The sequence below is a fragment of the Zonotrichia leucophrys genome, chromosome 8 (genome assembly GCF_028769735.1).
Source record: "Zonotrichia leucophrys gambelii isolate GWCS_2022_RI chromosome 8, RI_Zleu_2.0, whole genome shotgun sequence".
NCBI lineage: Eukaryota > Metazoa > Chordata > Aves > Passeriformes > Passerellidae > Zonotrichia > Zonotrichia leucophrys.
Window position 1 is genome coordinate 4414958 of NC_088178.1, and position 12146 is coordinate 4427103.

General features: G+C 39.6%; 1 protein-coding gene across 5 annotated transcripts in view; it reads left to right on the plus strand.

Moving 5' to 3' along the window:
* The window catches only part of COP1 (COP1 E3 ubiquitin ligase), a 124746-nt gene that overhangs the window by 34196 nt on the left and 78404 nt on the right, over positions 1-12146 (plus strand). For all 5 annotated transcript variants that reach the window (XM_064719990.1, XM_064719991.1, XM_064719992.1 and 2 more), the window contains exons 10-11: positions 235-349; positions 3728-3863. In XM_064719990.1, the coding sequence (XP_064576060.1) occupies positions 235-349; positions 3728-3863 (251 nt within the window). The remainder of the gene's footprint in view (positions 1-234; positions 350-3727; positions 3864-12146) is intronic.

Genomic DNA, 12146 nt, shown 5'->3' on the forward strand with positions numbered 1-12146 from the left:
TTCAGGAAATTAAAACTGTTTAAAAGCAGGGATTTGTTTTTGTTACGTTAAAGGGTGCAGCATAGAACCCTTAGAAATAACTGCTGACAGTGCCAAGATCCTTCATTTATTGTTATTTTACACTTCTGACCTATTGCATATATTGTATAATTGCTTATATTTGGGTAAAATCTATAGAAGGGAAACCCAGGCCTGGCTTTTGGCTTCCTGAAGTGTTGTCCCTTGTCCCCTCAGACCAAAAAGCAGCCGTGGTATAACAGCACGCTGGCGTCGCGGCGCAAGCGCCTCACAGCCCATTTTGAGGACCTGGAGCAGTGCTATTTCTCCACCAGGATGACTCGTGTCTCGGGTGAGTTCTCACGTGGTGTTCCACCTCTGATGTCAGGCACCTCTTGGCAGAAAAGCTTTGCTTTTGAGCAAAGTTTTCTCTTCTTTGCATGAGAATGTCACTATACACATTTGTGTTCCTCAGATCATCCTGTTTTGCTATTCTAGACCAATCTTTGAAGTTGCTAAATTTGGAAAACTTAATCCTGTCACTTTGGAGGGGCATGTGTAATCCCTTATTGTGAAGGGCAACATCCACAATAAACAATTTCTCTGGTGCCTGTTCTGAAGATGAAAACGCCTGAAAGCAGTGGTTGACTTGTCTTTCCACTAGATGTGGTATAAACCCAGTATTTATAAACATTGCTATTGAATTGCTACAGAGGTATAAACATAAATGGTTACATTCTCCTGTATTTAGCATGCAAGAGGACTTGTGGAGGTTATCCTTTGTTATCTAGATTGTGTCTTGGTTAACAAATGGTTTGGACTACAGAAGCTGAGTGTGCAGCAGTGCTGTTGTCCCATGGGGCACACCTTAGATTTAAGGCCTGTTTTGGAGAATTAGAAGCTGTTTTCAAAATTGCTTAGATTGCCTCATTCACAATTGAGTAACAGTGTGACAGCAGCTACAGTAATTGCCTAGTAGATGCATGGGTCTTAATTACACACAAGATTCTCCTAAGAAATGAGAGGGTCAAATAAGTGTGTCTTGAGGGCGAGGAGGGTTGTTCTGTAGTTGTTCTGTACCCTCTCTGGAGGAGAAACCAGCTTGGCAAGCAAAGCTTCAGGCAGTGGACTGTGGCAGGCAAGAGATTTGCAGCACCAAGCTTTGAGCTGCAGCCCATATTGAGTGTGACAGACTGCAAGGAAAGCAGCCAGCCCTCAGGGGGTGGGAGACACCACTTAGAGATGAGAGGAAACCAGACACAGGTTGCTGCAGCAAAGTATCTTTACTTATTGCCTTGGAAGGCAAGGACCAACCTCACAAGGCAGGATTGCTGGGGTAGAAACCACTGCTTTTTTCTTCTCCATTAATTTCATTTTAGTCTCTTTAAAATAAATAAATTTAAAAAGTTAATTTATAAATAGCTCCAAATATAAAGGCTGCAGCATGTCTTAGGGAAGCTCACTCTTAAAAGTAAATGCATCTTCTACCTGCTTGAGAGCATGGACTGGCTCAGTTCTCATTGTGCACAGCAAAATGATTTTAATAAGGAATGCAGCATGTTGGGAGGTCACTTCAATATGTGAAAGACTGGAGAAGCACTTTGCATGTGTCCAGCCAGATCCCTGTGAAGTGCTAGCAGGTGCTTTGCAGAATGCACTTCTTCACAGCTCACACTGAGATGTTTTCATGCAGAGCTGTCTTGGTGATGCATAACTGTGTTTATGTAAAAATAAAACTTATTAACCAAGGATAACAAATGGGGCTTTTCCCAGCATTCCCTTGTAGAAGGCATTCTTCTTCATAATTGGAACTATAAATATGAATGCAGTGAAATTGGTTTTTTGTATTTGTATGTGTCAGTTGCACCAAGAGCAGAGGATTTGCAAGTGCAGGTTTTCCCCTAAATAAGGGATAACCTATGATACTTGATTAAGTTTTCCTCTCCTGAGTCATTCCTGCATTTTGACACATTTTAAATGGGATTTAATGTGGATTTAAAGCTTTTTGCACGAAGTGCCTCTGACTGTTTGAGTAGGGAGTGGAGACATAACATTACTGTAATTATCAAATGGCCTTGCACTTTGGCGGGGAAAATGTCTTGAGAAATAATATTCGGTTTTCCAGGCACACACAGAGAATAAATTATAGGAGGACTGTGTGCTTGATCTCTAAATGAGGAAAATAGAAGGGTGGCAGCTATTTGTCCCTATCACAGTGCTGAAGGAGAAGAGTGTCTTTGAAAAACCCTGACTGATGTTTGTGTTGCTTCTCGAGCTGTTTCCTGTAGTGGTCAGGGGCTGATGATGTTAATTTAGAGCAGCACTTTGTTCATTTTGCACCTTTTCATCCCTCTAACATGGATAATGTATTTGCTAGTACCCCTAAGCATGCTAATTACTAGCCTTCACTGTTCCTTTATATGTTCAAACATTAAACAGTGCATATGAGGAACACTTCAAAATGCCTTACAAGCATAGATAACAATTTCTGATGGCAAGGAATTACCAGAGTGCAGAAATTATTATTCTCTGTGTTTTCCCATAAGAAATCACAGCTGGATTTTGCTTTTATAGATCAGCCTCTATTTTTTACACCCTGGTATTTCCAAGCCTTTCTAATAAATGGATCTTGTTGTTTCCTCATGCTGCTGATAAGGCTGGCTTAACTAGTGGGTGGAATTTCATCTCTGTTGTGTATATGTGTGCTTTCTCTGCTGCTGCATTGGATGCTGAGGTGTGCAGTACCTGTAAACCAGCAGTGTTAGCTGGAGCTCCCCTAAAATGAACTGGTGCAAAAAGTGAGGGTGGAAGCATTAAAGAAAGGATTATGAGAATTGCTGCAAATTTGGGGGGTCATTATGAAGCCTGAAGGCACTACCTGATGTATGGCTGTGGATATGTGATTGTATTGGGAATCCAGCTTTACTTTTCAGGCATTGCTGTGAGTTAGGAATTTTTCCTTATTTACAAAATACTAGAATTTAAAATGGTTTAAATAAAATTACATTCCTACTAAGAAAAGTTAGGACTTCTGAGAATTCAGTGAATGACTTTCAACTATCTACACTGCAATTTGCTTTTAACTTTTGTAGTAAACTGTTCCATTTCCCACAAAATATTTATCATCATTATTCAAGCTGGCTCAATTTCACCTTGTCTGTTGAAGGTCATAATTTTCACGAAACTTTTAGTACAGGGAGCCTTCTGGTTTCATGCTTGTCTTCCTTCTCCAGCCCTGAAATTATTCTCCTTTAGCTCTGTTGCTTTTGGAATAACAAGAGAAGTATTTTTTACTAAAAGTATTTTGAATGTAATTGACAGCAAATGTAGACATACTGTAACAGAACAGGGAAAGGGATCTGCTTTCACCTCTGTTGAAAAGTAGACATATCCTTTGCAGTGTATTTTGATATACTTAAAAGTTTTCTGTTAATAATCTATATGGCCCATGGGCTCTCAATGTGAGTAAAAAAATAAATGAGCTTCCAAAATTGTATTTGACTTCTAGGCAGATTCTCAGCACAGTAGGTTCACCCAGATTTCATTTGTGCTCTGAAAAGCTCAGAATGCCTTCAGAGAACGCTAGAGATGAGAGAGCCTGGTTCTGACCAAGATTCCTCCCCAAATAACAAGCATCACCTGGAGACATAGACGTTGGTTTTTGTGTTTGCTGTTGAGTTTACCTTCTTACTCTGTTTCTGCCCCCTCCAATGTTGCTGCCTCTTCCTAGATGACAGCAGAACCACCAGCCAGCTGGATGAGTTTCAGGAGTGTCTGTCCAAGTTCACGCGCTACAATTCTGTCCGACCGCTGGCAACGCTGTCCTACGCCAGTGACCTCTACAATGGCTCCAGCATAGTGTCCAGGTAGGGCACACTCACTGCTGACCATCTGGGTGTGGGCTGCTCAGGCTGACTTAATAACCATTTTAAGCTAGTTCTTGTTGGTGTATATGCCAACAATATATATTTCCCAAAAATAGTTTTGCTAATGTGTGACTGCGTGTGATGATTTTGTGACTATCGTTGTTCTGTGAAAGCACTCAGGTACCTCAGCAGTACTTCTTATTCCTGTTGGTATTGATTAAGACCAAATCCAGAACCTTTGAGGTGCCAGTATCAGCAGCTGTTGTACAAAGCCTGTTGTCTTCATGTTAGCTTAGTTGTGTTGTAAGTGATGCAGTTCTGGCATTTTAAAAACCAGCCATCTTGTTTGATAGTCTTAAGAATCTGTGGTGGTTTTATATTTTGTTGGTAGGTCTAGTCACAATGGCAAATATTAAAAAGCTGAGTTGTTTGTAGCTGTGATTGCTTGAAGTCTTGGGCTGTGGAAGCTGTTTGTAGTGATGAACACTAGTGAGGGGGTGGTTGTAAAGCCAATGAACAGTTCTGTTCTTGCCTGCAATTCCTCTCTGTCCCAGCTGTGCAGGGTGATCATGTCCTGTGTACTGCTGCTGAAGCTCATCTGAGCCTCCTGTGGACCAAATTTGACACATAGCTGGTGAAATGCTTTTGACTGTCTTTCAGCAGAATCATTTTCCTCTAGTTCAGGTCCATGAACCAGCTCCCTTAGGGATCAGGCTATAATAGAGCACAAGAAGAGGATGGGAATTGCTGCAGCACTAACCTTAAACTGGTTTCTCCCACCCTGGGGGTCTTGCTTATTTGTGGTAGGTTGTCTTTGGAGCTCCTTGGGGTAGAAAAATGATGGAATATCTTAACTAGGAAATCTTCTCTGCTTGGCATATGTACAGGACCTGTTTGAGCTTCTTGCAAGCACATTTCACTGATTTAAATGTTTGTTCACAGCAGTCTCTTGAGAGAAGGAGTAGTATCATCCCTGTTTTATATATGGGGAGCAGGAAATCCAAAGAGACTGTACCTGAGGTCTTGGAAAAAACATTATGTTGACAAGATAGATTAAACTTGTGTTTTCTGACTTTTCATCTAGCACCTTACAAAGGGGCCACACAGAAAGTGACAGAAGAGCTTGAATGTTTGTTGAGGGACCCCCAGAAATTTGCACTATTGAAGCAATTGGAGGCATTGTGTAGCAGAGATTTTGTTTAAAGCAGCATTGATTCCTTAACTACTGCAATATGTAGCAGGAATGTGTAATGTCCGACTTAGGCAGAGGTCAGAGCACAGTAATCAGGAATCTGACGTATCTTTAACCTGCACTGATTGGGTTCACACCAGCTGCAATGAAATGCAGATGGGAATCTCACTGCAATGTGGACAAACTTTCTCAGCTACTAGTTCAGCATGGATTGGATTTTGCTCCTTTGCCCTTTCTTCTCCTTGACATTCTGCAAGAGCAGCATTTTTGTGGTATTTGCTTAGAAAATGCTGGAAGGACAGTAAATCACACTCATAGTTGAAGGTATTCTGATTTTTGGGTGAAATATAAGTTTGAAAATGTTTGTTACTGTCATAATGAAGATACAGTGAAGCCTTCTTCAAGCCAGTGCTAGAATTGGTAATTAAATGCATTTTACTGAAAAATAACTTGGTTTCCAAGTCAGTGTTCTCCCCTGCTCATGCTTTTTATTGATCAAAGCATTTGAGAAATTTTCAGAGGTTTTAGTGTGTAGGCTAAGACAGTTCACATCTGAGCATGTCCTTCAGTGCTTTGGTAAAGCAGCTTTGCTGAATGTGCTGCTGCCATTGTTCTTGTTGGCTTCTGGCTATTCAAACAGTTCATGTAAATCAGGATTTGTTAATCAAGAAGTTACACTTGATATATGTTGGCCAACACAGGCTGGTGTTCACTTTTTTTTTTTTCATTTAAACTGATAACCTCGAGTTGTGAGAGTCTGTGAACTAAATAAGAGCAGCTTTTAGGTATTCACACATGAGCCAAATTAAGGTATTTAAAAAGTGAAATAATGCTTTTAAGATGCTGTGAAAGTTTTATTGTTGATTTGGAACACTACACTGATCTTTAAATGTTTTCCTGGGTATGCTGTAGGAAACAGTGATGAAATGGCACAACGTTAAGTCTTGGTGTTTAGCTGTTGCTGAGACAAATGGATTTAAATACAGAGTTAATACAAGACTAATACATAAGAAGTCTTCATAAAATTCTTAGCCAGTATTTTAAAGAGATATTTAAAGTATACTTCAAAATACAAATAGAACTGACCGGAAGTTAAATTTCCTTGTGTTTTTTTTTTATTTAAATAAGTTGCTGTTACAGATGGACAGAATAGAATACAAAAGGTTTGGTTTGATTGCTCTAACCCTACATAAAGTTCACAGATGACTCCAAAAGATCTGCTGGCTTAAACAACTTTTATTTTTTTAAATAAGATGTATTACCTTTAGGTTCACAGAGGAGAAGGATGTAAACAATCCTTATCTATAAAACACTGATGTTTAGAAGTGAAATAAAATTGGGTTTATGCTAACAGGGTGAAAAGTGTAATTAAAGACTGTGTACAAATAGGCTGAAAAAACTGTGGAACTGGGCAGCAGCAATACCCTCCTGAGAGCCTTGTGGTAAGAATGTTTATGGATGTCTGGACTTAACTGTGGACTAATAAAGAACTGTAAACATATGTATACAAATGTATTACATATGTAAACATATGTAATAAACAACTGTAAACAGTGTTACTAAAAAAAATCTGATTAAATGTTTAGGAATGCTCCAGTTGCCTTTTAGAAAGAGGAAGCAGAGAAGGAAAATTTCAACCCTTTGTCCTTTTTCCCTTATTTTCTTCAAGAACACCAGATTATCAAGAAGAATGTTCAGGGAAAGCACATTTGAGGCTTTGCTGTTGCAGGTTACTGAGTTTGGCTGTAACATCAAGGGGACTTCAGCATGCTTTCAGTATGAATGTGCAAGTATCTCAGTATGCTAAATGGCTTTTTAATACACTCACTTCTCTTAAGTACAAAGTATTTACAGTTTTCACAAGTATATTAAATTTTGTTAGAATTGGGCCAAGGAATAAATTTTCCATTTATTATTCCCCCAGACAGAGCAGTTGTCAGAGCTTAACTTTCCTTCTCTCTGCTGGCAGTGGCAATAAATGTAAAGTCTTTCTTTTAAAGATGAGTCTGTAAACTGCTGCGTTAGCATTACAATGATTTGTGGAGAAAATTGCTTTACCACTGTCAGGGGCCTTCAGAGAATAATGTGGCAGTCTTTCATATCTGAGAAAAAGAACAGGAAAATCCAAGAAATGTGCCACAATGAGGTGTCTCTATGAAGCCTGGGTACCAGAAAGCTGGTTCTCCCTGCTCCATGATTCCCACCTTTGGGAACATGAGGAAACTCTAAGGTTTGGGGGCTTTGTGTGGGTTTCTGTCATTGGCTCAGACTTCAAATTCTTCCAGATTAGTTTACTATTTCTCTGAAAGATCTTAAAGTGACATTTAAAAGGTTTTGGATAGGTGACACTAGCTGCATGTAAAGGCTCAGTGATTTACAGAGAGGGAAATAAACAACTTGAGGTTTTGGATGGAGAAGCCTTGGTCAAGTCATCTGTTGAATCATGATCCAGTGTTCAAAAACTGCATCTTACCTTTGGTGTCCATTATATTTTTTCCATTGCTTGCTCATTGTTCCATTGCTTCTAAGTAATGAATGAGATGTGAAGAGGTATCTCTTAGCATCCAAACTGTATGATTTTGTTTCAGTATGGCATTTTTGTTTGTGTTCAGCCTTTCAGTAATATGACCTGAAATTCTTTCTTCAAAGGTGAGCTTAAAGGAAAAAAATCCATTATGAGTGAGTTTTTAATGTATTCATTGAACTGTTTAATTTTTCTATTGCCCTTTTTACTTTGGACTGCAATTATTTGTCCATATAAATTCTCAGATCCAGACTTTAACAAGATACTTTTTAATTCTGAATCCACCATAACCAAGCCTTTTTTTTTTTCTTTTAATGCTTGGGCTGCCTAGGATTAGATGAGCCATTTTATTAAAGTTTGTGACCAGCAATGCTTCTTGCAGGTAAAGATAAATTAATGAAATGGAAACAGGATTATGTTTTAGTGTAGTAGATGCTGCTCCTTAAGAAATGAGGAAGGCTGGATTTTTACTTATAGCCTGTTAAATAAACCATTTTTAAAATGGACTCTTTATGTACAAGTGGCAGCTCAAAGCTGGACAAATCTGTCTTATTTGAACTATTCCCAAAAGTAGAAGGGAGTGAGAAATGTTTGGATAAGGAGACTTAAATTGCAGAATTACCAAGGAAACTTGAAGTATAATTCCCTAAACTTACTTGAAGTTTGTTTTTCTCCTGTGATTTTCTTACTTTCCTTCATCTGAAGTTCTGGGTTTTAGATCACACATTGTCTGGGGCTGAAATGGGATTTTTGTTTAATTAGAGCTGAGTGAAGCACGGAGCCTTTCCCTTACTTTCCCATCTTTCTCTGGAGTGCTGAACTGATATATTTCCTAGTACATGATTGTGGTCTGGGTCCCTTGAGCAGAAGCTAAATGTGACTTGTACCCAGCCAAAGGGTTATACAGGGGTCAGTGCTGATCTCTGAATTCAGAGTTCAGGGATGCTGCCCTGGAACACAGCCCCCCAAGTCCCAGGATGGGCTGCTGGTACCAAGGACTGACACCAGAAAAGAGCTTATTTGCTTTTATCTCCAGTCCTGACCTGCAAAGTAAACCTTCTGGTGACCACAGTGATGCTGCAGAGAGAAGTTTTTTCTTTCATCAACATAAGAGCTAAAACTTAACTTGAAATTGGGAGGTTAATGAATGAAGTGGCATGGCTGCCAGTGGAACCTAATTTTTTTCCTACTAATTTCAGACAATTTGGCAGTAGGAAAAATCTTTTTCTCATTAAGCTCTCTTAGTACTTGAAACCTGTCTTCATCTGCAGACAATTAGATGAGAATTTTTAGTTGAATTTCAACTTTATGAATTTTCATAAATGATCTGTTAAAAGTATTGAGCAATCTTTTGATTCATTTGGGAACTGGCTTTTAAACAAAATGTTTTAAATAGTGATTGCTCTTCAGGTTTTTCCTTTTTTTCTTTCAAGATCTTAAAAAATCTATATGCAGTTTATGCAAGGAGCTTCTATGCCTTGCCGTGTAGCAGTCACTGCCTGCAGCATGGGGTAATCCAGTTTTGGAGTAGGATTCTCAAAGGGATGAGAGCTCCATCCTCAGATTCATTCAAGAACAGGCTGAAGAAAGCCCTGAGTAAGCTGGTGTGATCAGAGCTGCCTCTGCTCTGACCAGGTTATTGGGCTAGAGACCTCAGAGTCTTGGGGACTGTACTTGTGATAAAGGTACATGACCAGAGCATTAGAAATTGTACATTTTGCCCTCACTTTCTACTGAGCATCTCCTTTTGGCCTTAGGTTTTGAGAAGAATTTAAGGAGGAACTCTGTATGTGACTTTAACATGTGTAGTGCAAAGGATATTTCACTTCTACAAACCTTGTGATTGCTGCTTACAATTTCAACAGGATTGTATTTATTAGATTTAAGATTGCTTTTCTGTTGAAGAGAAGTTTCCTGAAAGTGCAGGAACTCACAATGGATGCTGTAGTGTCAGAAGTGTACTTTGAGAAATCAATATTCAGGTAGGAGGATGGTACTGATGCCTTTTTCAACCTAGAAATGAAACAACACATGCTTTCAATATAGGATAGAAGGTAATATAAAAGGGGATCTTTATTTTGAGGCCTCCAGAGGCAGTCATGGAGAATATCCACAAAAGCCTGTCCACATGGGGTGAATACAGTTTTTGTAAGTTTAGCAAATGAGCATAATTGACAAAAAAGCATCAATTAGGAATACAAGGGGTGATGCAATTCCCCTCCAGGTCAAGCTCCTTCTCTGGACCACCCCCACTTTGTACTAGCTGTACTTTATGAAAATGTGTCTTGAAGAATTCTTCTCAACCTTGGTAGCCAGGAAGAACCAAGATAGTATTGGGGCCCTGGAATTTGTTTTATCTTTCTGCCTACAGAAAGGGCATGCAAAGTTACTGGGAAAACTAGCCACTAATACAATAGTATCCAGAGCTACAAATATGTGTGCAAAGAATACAGAGAAAAAAGCATATAGAGAAAAAACCAAAAACTGAAATGGCATCTTTAACATATGAAAATTTCCTTGCATCATTGTATCCACCCCTTTTGATTGCTCAGGATGAAAATCTTTTCAGTGAGGCTGGAGGTAGCTGCCCTTCCATTCCTGGTGATGTTAATGTGGTAATGGGTGTCATCAGGCAGCAGTGGTGTCTTGGCCTCAAGAACTGGATGGGCAAGCCACAAAAACTGTGGTTCCAGCATCTTGCACATACAGTTCACATTCTGAGTGTTTGTAAAAGTCAAAGATGGATTTCATTTAATCCTCTCCAATTTTATAGCTTTCATTTGGCATTGAGTGTTGATACAGTGAATTCTTTTTTCTTTGTAAAGACACAAACCTCTTATTAATAGAACATGGATTTCTGTATCTTATTACAGTATTCTTTTAATTTTCTAGCCATATTTGTTGTAAATGGCTGAATTTTTTGAAGAGCTAATGATCTGAAAAGTATTAGCATGCCTTTGGATTTTTTTTGTTTGTTCCTGGCCAACTAGAGACATTAGCCTGTTAAATGGTGGGTAGTTGAGCAGTATAATAAGAATGTGTTAAAGCATCAAAGATGTATGGTGTGGGCTTAAACGATTCTGAGAATAAACCTTACAAGCAGCTCAGCCTGGAGAAGAGGCTTGAGCTCATGATTATTAATATATCATCGTTTCCATTAATAAATACAGTTTCTGAGGCATGTTTGGGATTTATGTGCTGCATAGTTGTTTCATAGAATAAGGTAATAAATAACACAGAATAAGCTATGAAGTGATGTTTGTTTTCATGGGATTATATAAAGTGTGTGCATACATTTGTGTAAGGGAAGTCAGAACAACTCTGAGACTGTGGAATTAAGGGTATACATAAATCATTCTTTAGAAAAAGTAAAAAAAGGATAGCATTCAAAATAGCGAAGAAATAAGATTCAAAGTGCCATCAAAACAAATCTCATTAAACATTTTTGTCAGCTGGATGAGAAATGCTTCAAATGATGCTTTAACCTTGTTCTGTCATTACCAGGCAATGGGAACATTGCAGTTAATTGCCCAAGCCCATCCTCTGGCTGCTTGGGAAAGGCTCCTATGTGGTGTATGGATTTGGTATTTAGGAAGGCTGGTGCCTGTTGGATTGAGCTGGGTTGTCTAAAGAGGTTACTGTCTCCAGCTGTCCCTCCTGATTCTCTGCAGGGTGTCTGGCAGGAGAACTGGTGGCAGTGTCAGGAAAAGGCAGAGGCTTGGGATGGTGATTTGTCCTGTGAAATGGGACCTCTGGCAGTGTGGTCAGCTGGAGACAAACATCCTCAGCTGCTGCTGCCAGGTCATGGAGGAAGCATTAACTGGAGCCTACAGACAGAGTGCATTGTTTAAAGTCCGAGTATTGATGGAGAATTCTCTTTCAGATCTGTTTGTTCCCCTGCCTCGTCAGCTCTGTCAGCTGTTGCTGTGCTCAATTTTAAAGAAACAAAATCCTTGTTGGTGTAGTAACTAAAAGGTAGCTTGGAAACGAGCTTTTGAATGGCTTTATATCTAGAAGGCACTTCAGTACTTGCCACAACTGAGTTCCTTCCTACTTAATGGTGTAATCCTGATAAGATGGTGCTGTTGTTCAAGATACCTTACAGGCTGTTGTGGAGCAGGGTTTCCTCTCTAAAACCTCAGCTTGGGTAGAGTCTGCTATGTTCTGTTCCAGCTGAACATGAGGAACTTCTTTCCTGTGCAGTGATGGTGCACTGGCAGATTGCCCAGACAGGGTGCGGAGTCTCCTGAGATATTCCAGAACCATCTGGATGCAAGGCTGTGCCATGTGCTCTGGGATGATCCTGCTGGAGAAGGGAGGTAGCACCAGATGACCCACTGTGGTGACTCCAGCCTTATCCATTCAGTGATTCTGTACTGGAAACACTTCCCAAACTTGAAGGCAGATGAGAATGTTTGGATAGTTGTAACCTCTTCCACCTTAATGTTTGAAAATGTTGACTCTGTGCTGTGGCTGCTGCCAGCTGTTCATAACCCGCTGTGTACCAGCCCAGCTGGGTGAAATGGTACCTCCTGGGTTTCAAATACAGATATAGGTTACCCAAAAT